Below are 15,518 nucleotides of genomic sequence, written 5' to 3' on the forward strand. Positions count from 1 at the left end.
TTCTAGAGAAGACCCGATCATTCCTCGGGCGCTGCAAAGATGTCCCCGATGACGTGCACAGGAAGGTCGAGGATGTGAAGGCGTTCGTCCTGCAGCGCTTGTCGTCTACACACCAGAAGAAGATAACAGACTTCTTCAAGCAATAAATTGTAATTAAACTGTGCCCAGCGTTATCGTTTATTATTTACTTACCAACACGTAAATCTGCTGCAAAGGTACGTAATTTTAGTTCTTGTGATGCATTACTGACATGAAAATAATGGTTTTTCAGTACTACGATATTTCAAAATAACGATTTAAATTCGGCGGTCCCGTGAAGTTCGTTGTAACGAGATTCTACTGTACTTTTGCACACATGACTCTGGTGTTTGTTACTTCTTGTGAAAAAAAATTTTTCTTTTAGTACACTCCAAATCGTCCATATTTCCGCGGTAGCGAAAAAGTTAAGTGACCTCAAAGTCCTTTTTTTCTGAAATGTGATATGGGGGGAGTGGGGGGGGGGGTCGACTTACAATCATGTAAATCCGGTATTAGCACAATGGCACTTCGATTCAGATAGAACAATCAACAATTCACCCACAACTCAGAGTGAACGAGGAGGAGCTGTAAACCTGTCCCCACAGTTGAAAACCCCTGCTTCTTGCAGAAGTGGAGACCAACGAGCGTTTCCAAGCCTCCGTGACACCGCCTTCCCCACTTTCTACGGAATGAACATGGCAATCGAAAAAAGAAATAAAACTCACAGGATGTATAAAATTCCAATCAAACTTTACATGCAATGCGGCTCTCAATAATGCGTGCCTTGAAAAGTGACACCTAGTGCTGGTGGAATGTGCACTACCTGCCACATTACTGCGCCTCTCTGCATACGCAAGGAATGCTGTAACCGCCAGTTGCCGTTTTCTACGCTAGGTTTTCGTATTCAACAGGCATGACAAAGATAAGGATGGTGCGCAACATTTGTTTTATGCAACGAGTGTGTCACTAGACATAAGTTCAAAGAGTGTATGGGGATGACAGCCTGCTCTTGGAAGGTGACATGCTGATGTTCAACTGTGCTGCTGAGATTGCACTACTTCATGAGAGAGCTCAGTTCGAGTAAACCTTTGCTAACCCCTTTCAGTGCATTGTACAGCAACAGGCATGCCAGCGTAACATAGTCGGATGGAACACTTAAGACAGCCACCGTTTCACCAACAACGGCACATGTCCCCATATCCAGAGCCGGCCCAGCTTATCACACGCTCGTGCACCTACTTCAGACACAGCCGCCACTGTTCCATACAGCAGAAATCCGAAGGCCTGCACCAATCGCAGCACAGCAAGTTGCAAGCCGTCCATATGTCCAGCTCACAGTAAAACCTGCTTTGCGTGCGGCCACCGTGGCCACTTCATGCAAGTCTGCTGTAGCTCCTGCAGTGCACAAGGACAATGCCTGATTCAGGTCCGCGAAGTAGTTTGTGAACAAGCAGTTCGTGAACAATTGCCTCCAGTTCACAATGCATTTTAAAGTTCTTCGTCGATACTGGATCAGCTGTCAATCATAGAGAGCAGGAATTCTGAAGGATATTTGAAGACAGGATACACTTGACCACCTCTAAAGCTAGGTTAAACATTCAATGCGGGAAGATTCCAGTACTGGGCCAGTTTAAAGCTAGCATCTTGTTCAAGGAAGAACAGCTGCAATAACCATTCATGTCACACCCTGGGAGACTTTTCTTGGTCTGTAAGTTGCACAAGCTTTGGGACTACACATTGTGGGCATGCAGCTACATTGCCTGCATATGGCTGCCGAATTAGATTCAGAAGTCATGAGCCGAAGAGCAGCTTACAACTGCTACAAGTTTAAAAGAGGACAGACCCCTTCCATGCACAGGCAGTGAAGTGCCTGCAAGTCCTCCTCCAAAACGGTATGCCAGCTCTGTTATGGGCAAAGTTTTGCCATTTGTTCTCACCAGGCCTTGGACTAGCCAAGGGCATCCAACACGAGGTCAAGATGAAGTCGTCGGTTCCTCCAGTTGTGCAGCTCAGACGTTTGCAACTTTCTCTGCACAAGACAGTTAGCAATTAGCTTGAGCGCCTTCTTTCTGACAACTGAGCAGACAAGGGAAGGGAAATGAAGGGCTTGTTATTGACATATATATGATGGAAGCCAACAGTCACCGCAAAAAAGCAGTTCCTTTATTATTTTGTGTTTAATCATTGAAAGAGTTAATGTCTCTGAGTGGATCTCGCCTATCGTAGTACGCAAGGAAGATGACAGCGTCCGCCTAAGCGTTGGCTTGAGAGACCCCAACAAAGCTATTGTAGTCGGCAGCTTTCCCCTGCCTTATGCGGAAGAGCTACTACACTCCCTGAATGGAGCACGCCACTCCTTGAAGCTTGATTTGGCCTCTGCTAATTACCACGCCCTGCTTCACCGGAACAGAGAGCTTTAACTAAGCACAATGGCGTTTTCCTTTAGACTGGCATCGGCTGCAGCTGCAATTCAGCAACTGATGACAATGGTCCTGCAGGGCTGCATAGAATCCTCTGCTATCTAGACAATAACACTTTTGGCAGGATTGAGAGCACTTCAAGAACCTGGAGCAAGTTCTCCAACATACCTCTGAAGCTGGACTGAAACTCAACGAAGAGTGAATCTTCAAAGCATCTATGCTATTGTTCCTGGGACATCGCGTGGGTGCGGAGGGATTCGAGCTAAGGTGGAAACAATAATTGGTCTCGTTGCCACCATAGAAGATGCAGGCATGCTACATTCATTCTTGGGTCTGGTTAAATACTGTGCTAAGTTTATCCCTCACTTAGCTGAACAGGCAGAACTTATGCATATGCTACTTCGAAAGGACTTCATTCTGAATGGTATACCGCTGCCGCAAAGAGTTTTACAAGGGTAAAGAAGCTTCTAGCATCACACAAGGTACTGCAAATGTTCAGCCTGGTATTCCCTGTTATTGTGGCCACAAATGCGCCTGCACATGGCCTGAGTGCAGTACTGCAACAAACTGACGGACCACACATTCAGACTGCTGCACTCGCGTCCCGTAAACTGACAGAAACGAAGAGGAAACATTCAGCAGGAGAGCATTTATCTCTGGGGACACTAATTCACTTTAGTACAGTATAGCCAGGCATTAGTATCTTTGCTTTCAATACGAACCACAGGACAGCAACCACTTCGCATCACTAGGTGGAATGTTCGTCTGCTATGTTACAACTTCACAGTTGAATACCGACAGTGAGACTGCAACAAGGTAGCAGACGCCTTGTCCCGGCTACCTGTCCTAAACACAGAAGGTGGACTTCAAATTGAAGAGGAAATAGTGTCTCTGGTAACCCTTCAGCTCACATCAATGGCCTTCGGCTTGATACAGTCGAGGATTGCAAGCTCCTGGAGGTTGCTCATTTTGTTCAGGCATCATGGCCAGCCAAGAAAAGATTGACAGCTGATCTGAGCCCTTGCTATGAAGTCTGTGAAGAACTGTCTGTAGTAGATGGCCCGCTTATGTGCTCAGAATGCGTTGTGCTTCCAGCAAAGCTCAAAGCTGCCCAGCTGGCCCATGAATCGCACCCGGGAATCGTAAAGACCAAGCAATGTCTACATGAATACTAGTAGCCAGGCCTGAACAAACAGCTTGAGACTGCTATCTGTTGCTGCACAATCTGTCAAGCTGCAGGCAGAAGCGCCAAGAACTACCCTACTCCACTGCAGCCAGTGTCCCTTTTAGAGAAACCTTGGAGCAAGATAGCAATGAACACTGCGGGCCCATTTGAGCATGCATCAGCAGACTATTTGTCATATCATTATTTGATTACAGTATTTACTCGTGTAATTTGCTAATTAAGGCTTCAAAAAGGGAGTGTGGAAATTATGCGAAAGTTTTCAGAACACGTCTCAAAAAGCTACCCAAAGGTCATAACGCGCAATATATACGGTATACAGTCACCGACCGATTTTTCGGACTCGAAGGGACCCGAAAAATGATCCGAATAATCGAACAGTCCAAAAAATCCTTAAGTACAAAGAAAATCACTTTACTGAGAAGAAATCGGCTTAAAAAAGTCCCCGATTTTACCTTGCGGAAAATTTCTCTTGCTAGTAACGATTTGCACCTGTATTTGCGCCAAAATTGTGCTTTCACTGCACGCGCTAGACAGCAAGCTCATGGCATTTAGTTGAATACTTCCCATGCTTCTTTGATAGACCCGACGGCATCAGCGGGGCCATGTCCACAACCCGGGTGTGCACCACGCCGCTCGTTAAAAACACACAAAGACAAGGCAATTTTCGCTCAAAGCGATGGAACCGCCGGAGGCAATCGCAAAACTGCGAACGGATGTAACTTCGTGAAGACTGAGCGCCACTCGGTTGGAGAAATCCAAGTGACGAAACAGCGAATGACGAACGTATGAGACCCGCCGCGGTAGCTCAGTTGTTAAGGAGCTCGGCTACTGATCCGGAGTGGCCAGGTTTGAACCAGACCGCGGCGGCCAAGTTTCGATGGAGGCGAAACGCAAAGGCGCCCGTGTGCTGTGTGATGTCAGCAGGTTAAAGACCTCCTGGTGGTTTAAATTATTCCAAAGCCCTCCACTAGGGCACCTTTTCCTTCCTTTCTTCTCTCAGTCCCTCCTTTATCCCTTCCCTTAATGCACGGTTCAAGTGTCTGCCGAGCCCCAACAACCAATTTTCAACCTCTGAGACAAGCGATAACTGCCCGCAACAACGTTGGCGACAAAAGCAAGTTGACGGCGATGACAATACGACTACCACCTCGAAGTGTTGAGAGATCGCAGGGACCTCTACTGGCAAAAATGAGGTACCGAAAGTATGTCAAGCCAATCCAACTGCAGAGCAAATCCACCTCAATCCAAGATGGCGCCTTTTGTGCCGGCGAAAAGCCAATCAGAAGGCAGATTTTGGCCCGCAGGCGACTGAAATTAGTCCGAAAAATAGAACTTTCAAACTTTTAAAGTCCGAAATATCCGTCGCGAATATGTATGCGCTTCTATGGCGTGACTGACGGTGCCTCATCGAAGTTCGAAATATCCTACAAGTCCGAATTATTGGAGTCCGAATTACCCGTCGGCTACTATACTGCAGCCTATATGTAGAACCCCCATCTCGCACGCCTCGCAGGGCAAAAAGAAGAAAAGAAAACTCCGAATATAAGACGCATACCCCCTCCCAACCCATCCCATGTTATGTAGTTCCCTGCGGGATAACGTGAAGGCGCGTGCACAACTCAAAGCAAAAAACGTGCGATGATACATCGTGAAGCCAGCAGCGAGAGGCAAAGGAGATAACGGGTGACAAAATGGCGTCCTCGTGCGCAGATCGGCTGACTAGCGGAAAACTAAACAGCAAACGGTACGGTAGTTTCTGATTCAAGCGCGCCCGCAACTGTTCGTCTTGGAAAGTGACTGCCAGCACTTCCAACTGGCCATTAGTTGCTTTCTGCAGGGAGGTGTCATCCCGTACTATGGTGGACTTCCTCCTGTCAATATTTGCATGGGAAGGCTACCTTCAGATCATGGACCGCAGTTTACATCCTGAGCATCCGAGTCCTTTCTTCAAGGAATCAAGCACAGCTTTTCGGCTGTGTATTACCCCCAAGCAAATGGCCAGGTTTGAAAGGTTTAACCACGTGCTCAGATCATACATTCAGTTGACTATGTTGGAGCAACACCTAGTAAAGAACACAGTCGGAGTACATGGAAATCTAGAGCCACTTCTCACAGTACCAATGGACTCTCTCCGGTAGTGCTTCTACACGGCCTGTACATAACGACATCCTTGAACGTCATCGGTCATCCCACCACCAACTTCTTCACAGACCCCGCTCAGGAGGTGTGCTCACTTCGGAAGAGGGTTAAAGAGTGCCAACGCAAAAATAAGGTTATGCTGATTATAAACAGCCCGAGTACAAAGTTTCAAGCTGGAAAGCATTTGAAGGTCAAGAATCCAGTTCCTGGTCAGACAAGCACTCCCAGTTTTGGACCACCACTGAAGACTCCCAAGCGGATAGGACGCTGGTCCTTCTGCCTGGAAGACGGTCGAACCTGGAACGCCTTGCAGTTCACTGTGGTGCTGAAGGAAGCATCGCCACAGCATGTGGCCCAATGGGATGACAGCAGCTACCAAACCGCACCTTTGCATGGGTCACAAGCCTCTTCGTTCGTCGCTAAGTGTCCACGGACACTTGGCAGAATTTCACTGTCTTCTGAGCTACCTCAGTCTACACCATCAAATCTGTTACAGTCAGAGTCCACAACATGAGAGCCATGCTTCAGGTGATGGTGACGATGGTGGTGATAATGCTTCCATTGTTGGCGCTAGACCTGCTAGTCAGCCACCACCATTTCGTTGGTACACAAGAGACCGAAGACCACCAACCAGGTTTCGTGACTATGTGCCATGACAAGAGCATTGACTGGCCTGTATATTTATGAGTGCATGCTTGAATAAAAGTAGCCTCGCATGGTACGTATTGCTGTGTGTGCTGTTGCCTCGGTTGTGCTGCTCGCCAACACTACACGTTCTGTACATAAAAGGAGTCAGCAAACCTTTGCTCGTATTCTTGGCAAGGAAGGGGTGTAAACAATACAAAAGCTGACTACAGTGAAAGCTCGATAATTCGAACCTCGATTATTCAAACTACACTACTTGGTCCGGCCAAGCTCCATAGAGATCTGTGTGTAAAAAAGCCCGTTAATTCCAAAGCGAGTCGGTTCCGCTACGATAATTCGAATTACGGGCGGCTTGGCACAACTATCGACTATCAACTATCGACGCACCCTTGAGCGCTGAGTGCGCGCTTGAAAGTAAAGAAAAATAAATTTGGATGACGCCTATTAAGAGTAGAATGCGAATGCATTATCCGGCCGCCACCACTTTATCAGCAGACGCAATCTGCGGCCACGTGTGGGGAGTGCGCTGGTACCGGTTTGCTCCTTATCTACATTACGTACAGCCAACATCGGCCGCCTCGTGCGGGGTGGGGTTGCCGGTTCTGCACGCTGACATAGCAGCTGCTCAAGGCCAGCACTAAGAGCGATGCGACGAAGCCGTGCAGCAAAAATGCAACCATGGTGTAGCATGCCTGATATCTCGTTTATCATGCCTTTATTTATGGTGTTATGCTTTGGTTTCGATATAAAGTCGACCCCCCCTCCCCCCCCTTCGGATTTACAAATTTTGAAAAATAGGTTGACTTACAATCGTATAAATACGGTATTCCGGAGCCCTCCACTATGGCACCCCTTTCTTCCTTTCTTCTTTCACTCTATTTTTTATCCCTTCCCTTACAGTGCGGTTCAGGTGTCCACCGATATGTGAGGCAGATACTGTGCCATTTCCTTTCCCTAAAAACCAAAACCACTTTGCTGTTCTTTCCACCATGGCATACACTGCCCTTCAGCCCTTCAGCAGTTGGATAACAAAACGGGTTCTAAGGCAAGGAAAATATTGCTCTTCGTGTACAACGCACCGTGCCACCCACCCGATACGTCCAGCCTAAGGAACATAAAGGTTGTTTTTTTTTTCTGCCAAACTGCACAAGCCGGCTGCAGCCGCTGGATGCCGGCATCATTTGTGCGTCAAGCAAGGGCACCGGAAGCTATTAGTGCAGTGTCGGCTGGCGGCTATGGAGCGCAGCGAGTCGGAAAAAAAGATCACTGTGCTTGACACCATGCATTTTATTGCCAGTTCGTGGAACGCAGTGTCACAAAGCACAATCGCAAACTCATTCAAACACTGTGGCTTTAAGCGAGAGACTGCCTCCTCTGCTGGGGACGCAACAACCCTGATGCCACTTGTGGCCAATGCAGGCTTCGCCGACGACAATTTCGAGGGTTTAAACCTCACCACGACCTTCGCCGAGTACGTGGAGGCCGACGACAGCGTTGCGATCTGCGGCGAGGTGTCGCTGGATGATGCCACAGAGGAGGCTTTGCTAGTGCCGACACCACTGCGACATAGGACGAGGACAACGACGACACCACAGATGACGTGCCTATGCCTACCACATTCGCCGAGGTGCTACGGCACATAGACGGCATCCGGAACTTCATCTGTTCACGCGACGCCACAGAGGACCTCCTTTTGGATGTTGCCCAACTCGAGCGAAAGCTCTTGGTTCATGGATCAAACAAGGTCCAAAAGAAACTAAACGACTTTTTTTTAAAGTTCGAGCCGGCTGGCGGGAATCGTGGCAGTGGGCAATGGAGTGCCGTAAAGGTTCGTTTGAATAAAGCATGATTGGTACCTGTACTGCAGCATTAATTCTTATCGCATTTACTTTTTTGGTAATTTCGGTTTCCAAGCCCAGCAGGGTATGCTAGTAGTTTACATTGAAGTTTCTCATAAATTCGTCGCGCGAAAAAAGTTGTATTTTTATAGGAAGAATTTATGTTCGGATTTTACAATGCCCGCATTTTACGCTTTTTCGCAGTCCCGAGAAAGTCGCATTATCGGGGTTCCATTGTATTTTGACTTCCTTGCAGTTGCAGTGTATATAAAGCTCGACTGGTTTAGCTTTTCTCGGGTGGTCGCTTATATCGAATTACCACTCGTAACGAATTTTTCAGCCGTCCCACTGACTTCGTTATAACGAAGGATTACTGTAAATATGACACGATTATAACTAAATTCCACACCGTTCAGGTCAACCACAGCCGAAGGAATATCTGCTGCTACCAAAAAAAAAAAAAAAGGTTGGAATTTGCAGTCGTGCCTGGACTTAGTCGATAATTGCCAGTCGTAGCTGCTGAGTGGCAAGTGTACCTGAAAATTGCTCAAGAACTGAAATCTAGTGATAGATACTTCACACAGTTTCTTTCAAAGCAAGACAAACAAGGTGAGTTTGGTGCCCTGTCCTTCTTGGCTGGAATGGAAGAAGTGAACCCAACACTCTCTTCCAGAGACTGCAGTCATTATGGAGATTTTGCATCAAACAAGCATCATTCTTGGAATGAAGGTAACGTAAAACATTACTTGATGCTGAGTTACAACAGCCATCAATTTTAGAAGATGGACCTGCGCAGCAAGCGAAGCTTGCACTCAAATATAAATTTGCGAGTGCATTTCTTTATGCTAATGTCTTATGCTTTCCGTGGAATTTCATGATCCTTTATTAAGCAATTGAGGAATTTGTAATTTTCAAAGGCAGAAAGTTAAGGGCCTTGGCAATAACTGTTGCCCAGGTTTCCACCAAATAAATTTTACTTTCACAAAAAACAGTTTTTGACAGTTTTTTTAGAGGCCATTCTATAATTTGACATTCAGATAATCCGGAGTTCTTTCCACTCCCTAGAACTCCGAACTAACGAGGTTTTACTGCATGCAACAAGAAGCGCATCCATTTCCAGACAATGTACTTGAGCAAGAATTAAGCAGAAACTGACCTGCTTCGAGGAGGCCTAGGAGGCAAGGGTGGCCCTCGCCGACGGCCAGGACTACGTGAATGCCGCCTTCTTCGTTCCCGGGATCGCGATCTGGAACGGCGCTTGTCCCTGCCGCGACTTCGGCTCCGGTGACGACCACGACCTCGACTCCGGCTGCGGCTCCGACTGCGCCTCTTCTTGCTGCTACTGCTGCTGCCACTGAACACACCAAATAACACCTCAGAGATGATATATGCAGAACAAGTTCATACACTGTCCACCAATCATCAACAGTAACATCTCTGACTACTCATTCCCCTTCAAAGCTCAATATGTCCCTGCAACTGACATTTTGCTGCGCAACACCAAGTCCATGCCTGGCTACTATTGAGCCAGCCGAAGTTTATTGTGGCACAGCACCACCACTTCAGGCATGAAATATTTGCACTCAAAATATGCTGATGCAATCGTAGGGCAACAGTGCGTCCTGCATGGAGACTCGCTAGCTAAGTGCTTTTTGTGATGGGGATGTTACAATCGTGTTATCAGGGTTGATGTCAGTGCATGAATGCGGTAGAACTGGTGTTGCAATGTATTCTTGCAAAGCGGTTTTTCAGAAGCACTTGGTAAAACAAGTACAGTAGAATCTCGGTGATACGAACCCGGTTGACACGAATTTCACAACGATACGAATTCACGAAATTCCCTGGTCAGAGTGCACTGCATACGACGTACGGAATTTCGGATGCTCCGAACTCTCTCCCTCACCTCTATGGATGATACCAACGCGCGAGCCGCGACCGCACTCTCGAGCACTAAGCGCTTCCCACACATCGCCAACGTCGCGATCGCTAATAGCGGGGTACGCACCGCGTGCACTGAGCGACGGTGCATGGCCCGGACATCGCCAAAGTCGCGATCGCTAATCGCGCGGTACGCATCATGCGCACTGAGCGGCGGTGCACGGCCCACACATCGCCAGTCGCGATCGCTAATCGGGCAGTATGCACCGCGAATAGTGAGCTAAATCCCGTCAGTCGTAAACAGATCTGTGTGAATGCATTTTTCAACCTTCTGCCCACGAATTTTGTTCGTTCGGATGATACGAATCTTTTGCGACCCCATGAGATTCGTATCACCGAGATTCTACTGTATTGCAATAGATGATAGATGAATGGATAACGCTGAACCCTTTAAATCGGGTGGTGGTTCAAGCCACCTAGCCATGACTTGTAAAATTTTACTCATCGTTGATTTTAGCCACCGACATGCGAAATGGACCGCGATATGTGAAATGCACAGCGCTATCTCTTGGCACTCCAAGAACTAGGCCCGCCACCTTGATTTGGTAGAAAAAAAAAACGTTGCCAGCGTCGAGTTGAAACAGTTGCGCTCCATTTGAAATGTGAAATGCCGAAGCACTATTGCGCTACGATGTCCGCTCTGCAAGGACAGTATGATACGTGCGGGAACCAGGTATGATTCATTATCTCGCTTTTTTTTTTTTAGACTCTGTGCCAATGTTTTAATGACACCAAATGTCACGCGAGGTATCGTGTCAGCACGCTGACCAGTGCATATATTTCACTTTCTACGCTGATTTTCACAAAGCTTTACAGGTGATTTGCATTCAAACTAGGTTACGGATCAGTGTTTGTTCTCTCTGATCAAAATTAGTCAATTCTGTGCATTTACTAACTCTCCGATAGCGCATAGTCGGTCGAACTAGAACATATCGACCTGTACTTCAACAACATAATAGAGGACGCAAATTTTTTCAGCCAGCCTAGGCCTTTTTTGACCAATCATGTAGTCCAGTCGCGAAGAAGTTCATTCGTTAATATACTGGCAAATCGTGGTGAACTAAGTGGACTCAAAGAAATTTAAGCTGATTACTGTTTACTTTCCTAAATGTTCACTTGATTTTTCTCAAGTTCAACTGCTTTTAGAAGGGCTAGAAAGCTCTCTTGGCCGTGGAGCTGTTGCAAGGTCCCAAGCACAGTTTTCCTTTAATGTTGTGCGATCGCCCAAGCATGTTATGCGCATTTATGCAATGCAATACACACTATAAAAACTGAGGTGTGAATGTGCTATTTTTTCCGGATATCCACTTGTTAATATGGACTGCTAAAAGCGCAATATTCACTCCCATGATGCAGTTTCAACGAGGCGTACGCTTGGTTGAATCATCGCTAGCAATGGCTTTGAATCAGTGACGTTGAAAATCTCGGATATACGCAGATGGCTGAGGGTCTTGTGTGATTGTATCATAGTGCACACAGCTGCTGGCGTCAGCACGCACGATAGTTTGCACTGCCACCAAAGTTGGTCAACACATTCGTGCACTCACCACAAAACCACTTACTACCCTCCTAGATGGATTTGCCTCCACTTGGAAATAAAATAGCAATGATATAGAATAGAACTAATTCCCGTTTTTTTACGAGCTCGATATATCCCCTTCAGGCGCTGATATGTGGCCTAGGCCTCCTCATATTTTCGCATGCAAGACAAACTGCCTTCTTTGGATTTGCCTTCTTTGAATAACGCTCTTACCATTTTGAACCTCCCTGTCAAGTTTGTGGAGCCATCTTTTGCAGCTAGAGCGAAATATGTTTGTATAAAAAAAAAGAACACGTGTATCACGTCGTTTTTCGGAAGGACGAGTAAATACCTTTACTTTTTGCATTCTATCTTAAAAAAAGTCGCTAATGATGCAATTTGGGGCTCAGAATGTGTCGATGGGTTAATGAGAAACGGCGCACCAATTTTCATCCTCATAGACGAACCAGAAGTGCTGTGGTGGACGTTCAAAGTGGCGCGTCCACAAATGTGGACATGGCGCCTCAATGCCGAAAATATCAAAGTGGCGTGTTCTCCCCAGAATGCGCAGTTTTTTTTTTTTTTGTGCACGTATGGTACGAAATGGGCTTACTCCTTACGGGCGTTGAAAACTATGCTTGTACAAAGAGAATGTTGGAAGACTTTAGCGCTGAAGCATTTTTTATTAAAATAGCCGATGGAGAAGCACTTCCAAAGAAGTGTGGCCGATCGAGCAATGAAGACAAGCACATTTTCGCAAAGAACCGCCAGTTAGCTGAGCCGCTGCCGACAAACACAGCGCACCATGACCAGTGCTTATAGTCATGGAGATCTAGGAGGGTCTTAGGCCCCCTGCCAGTATTCAAAACAGGGTCCGAGGCCACCTGTGCTTGATAGTAGAGCGCATGAATCCGAAGGAAGCAACCATTTTCAGTGGCGGCCAGAACATTTTTTCTCTATCGTTTTGAAAATTGTGAAAATCATTACATTTTGTACGAAACCCGAGACGGAGAAAAATACAAAGTGGCAGCACTACACAAGAGGGGATGAAAAAGGGGAACCCGTGTTCTCACACCATGGTCAGTTCAGAGCTGGCCGCTCAGCTCCACGACTACAAAACAACAATCAGCACATTGGTAGAGCGAGGGGACAGTTTGTTTCAGGCCTCTGACATAAATTGAGCAAACAATGACCTTTAAAAATGATTTTTCATTTTTGCAAAAACCATGTGGAAAACATGCCGCAAGATGCTATCTCTCTCTCTTTCCACCTGTGCTCGGATCACTCGAGAGCCCTTCGATGCAGCCGGACTTGAGCATTACTTATGATGGAAGCAACCATTGGCCCCAGCTTCAGAACACGTTAATTACACAACAGTGCCGATGTGAAGGCTGCACATCTAAAAGCCACGTTCGGGGCCCGGAATAACAAATATTCCTCTGCCTGTCATCACAGAATGACTGCTTTTATCTGTTCTATAAGTCATGACCTACAGAATAATTCCCTGAAGCGCATATTCTCACATCTAAACATTTATTCATGTCTAACGACCAGTTAGAAAAGGCAAGCAAATGTAGCAGTGTTTACGTTCATGTTAGGCGCCATGTCCACAAACGTGGATGCAAATAATATATGCTTAAATATGAATATTTTTGCGCAATTTTTTGCACATCACTTCTTCTTAGTCTACTGATCATTTATTCAAAAGAAGATTTTTCCTTTCAGATTTAATTGGCGCCTGAAGAGGATATGCATACTTGACTGTATATCCCCAACTCGTTTCACAGTACTGGCCATAACATATCCATCACATTGAGGCACAAAGCCAGTCCTTCTGACCAATTGGTCTCTGTCATTTTGCTAATCAGCAACCAATCACCAATCGAAATATGGTCCTGAACTGATTACTAACAAAAACAATTTATGCTGTTAGTTTTTGTATACAACTTAAGTCTACAGTGAAGCTCTGCCCACATTCTGCCCCTCTGTGACAAGGAAATGCCTCTTGTTTTCCTGTAAATCAAAGGGGCACTGAGAACAAACTAAGTTGCCTTGCATCAGCAGATAACGACATTTTGATGCCAGACACTACTTTCACTGAAAACAGAGCTTTTATATGCTAGAAAAGGCCAAGAAATGAAATACTAGTGTGGCCACCACTGGTCATTTTCGTAAGAAAATTCTGGTGCATCAAGGATTTTTGTGCAATACCCAAAGCTAGGACACATCATTGTTCAATTCCAAATGGTGATCAGAGAGTTTTTCAGTATGAACATGATGAGCTTGAGCCCAGTCACAGCAAGAATTTTGAGCCCAATTTTCTAGGCAATAAATGTGTCTTTTGCTGCAGGACTAACATCGACATAGCCTGAAACAGCTATGGAATCGATTTTTACAAAGAATAAAAGTTGAAGTTGTCCTCCTGAAATGATTTTTATTGTCATATTCCAATGCAACAAAACTGCAGAGGTGGTTTTGTGAGTACTAGACAGATTTAAAAGCTCTGCGTGAACCACATAATTTACGAATGATTTCAAAAAAATGCTGCATGCAACTATGCTGAGCCCCATTCTTTGGACGAAGGAAGTCCAAGAAATTCATAGGAATACATAGCTCAAATGGACCCTCCCCTTGCCCCCCCATTCCCAATGCCCCCTGCATGAGTGACCCGTAAGTCTGCCCCTGCAAGTAAAAAACTTGAAAGCCAAAGCCAAACTTAAGTACATGGGCATGAGATGGATTCATTGGACACACTTTTAACTAGAGTGAAACCTCGTTAATTAGATCCCTTCTAATTAGGAAATCCAGGTAATTAGGACTGCCGACATGGTCCCGGCTAACGCCCATGTAAGCCTACGGCACTGACACTTGATAATTCGGACGCTGCCAGAATCACACGAGTTAGTTAAGACACGCTTCCGACCGGAGGCCGTGTCTCGGTATGATTGACATAACGAGCAATCATGCTACTATCCCAAGTAACGTGAAACATCGTGCCAGAAAGGTGCCGGTGCACCTCTGACGTCGGGCAATGGCAGGCGTGATGATGTTCGGTGAACCCCGGTGCCGAAAAATCTTGCGGCCGCATAGTTTCAGTTCCCGTTTTCAGAGTTTCGCTCCATAGAATGGTGATGACGGCCCAACCATTCATCACACAGCCAGCTGAGTACTGTTTTGCGCACTTTTGGATGCCAATGTGGGCATCCCTGGCCTTTTAATTTTCTCACCAAAAGACATCTCGCCGTGCCGGCACCTACATGTTTCCCTTGGTTCTGTCCACATGGTACTTTATTTTGTTGCGGCGAAACTGCGTGCTCGTCGCACACTGTCCGCAGTTTGTGTGGTGGTGCCTCTTCACAAGCAACGAGGCTCCACTGCTACCGCATTGCACTGTCAAGAATACCCTCACCAATATATAAGAGTTGCACGCTAATAATCCCAAAAGTATGCACGCAGTAAATGCATCTGTTGTTATTCTGAAAAATCGCAGTTGCCACACAGTTTTCACCTAAAAAGCAGACAAACACCACTCTCTGTTTTCGCCAAATAAATTAACTATGATGCAAATGGGTCCTGGCAATTATTTTTTTTTCTGGGAGGAGGGATTACCTTCACATAATTCAGACCTTTTTACAGCCCATCGAAGTCCAGATTAACGAGGTTTTACGCACATGGCAGGCTCATAATATCAGTCATGATGGTGGACCATGCATAGATTCCATGGTGCACCTGCACCTCACAGCGGGTGGCCATAAGGTAATTAGATAAGCATGCGCTTTCACAGTGACATGCCGCAGCGGCTCAGTGGTTAGGGC

The 15,518-nt window shown here is 46.3% G+C and overlaps 1 protein-coding gene and 1 long non-coding RNA gene across 3 annotated transcripts in view; both read right to left on the reverse strand.

Annotated features, from left to right (window-relative positions):
• Caper (RNA-binding protein 39-like protein Caper) overlaps positions 1-15,518 on the reverse strand; it is a 63,949-nt gene that overhangs the window by 40,659 nt on the left and 7,772 nt on the right. For both annotated transcript variants that reach the window (XM_077646866.1, XM_077646868.1), the window contains one exon: positions 9,403-9,600. In XM_077646866.1, coding sequence (XP_077502992.1) covers positions 9,403-9,600 — 198 coding nt within the window. The remainder of the gene's footprint in view (positions 1-9,402; positions 9,601-15,518) is intronic.
• On the reverse strand, positions 1,154-2,128 carry LOC144113656 (uncharacterized). Its single transcript, XR_013310849.1, has 2 exons — positions 1,956-2,128; positions 1,154-1,413 (listed from the first exon to the last, which is right to left on the reverse strand). It is a non-coding gene; the product is annotated as an uncharacterized LOC144113656 (long non-coding RNA).

The sequence above is a fragment of the Amblyomma americanum genome, chromosome 1, assembly GCF_052857255.1.
Source record: "Amblyomma americanum isolate KBUSLIRL-KWMA chromosome 1, ASM5285725v1, whole genome shotgun sequence".
Lineage (NCBI taxonomy): Eukaryota > Metazoa > Arthropoda > Arachnida > Ixodida > Ixodidae > Amblyomma > Amblyomma americanum.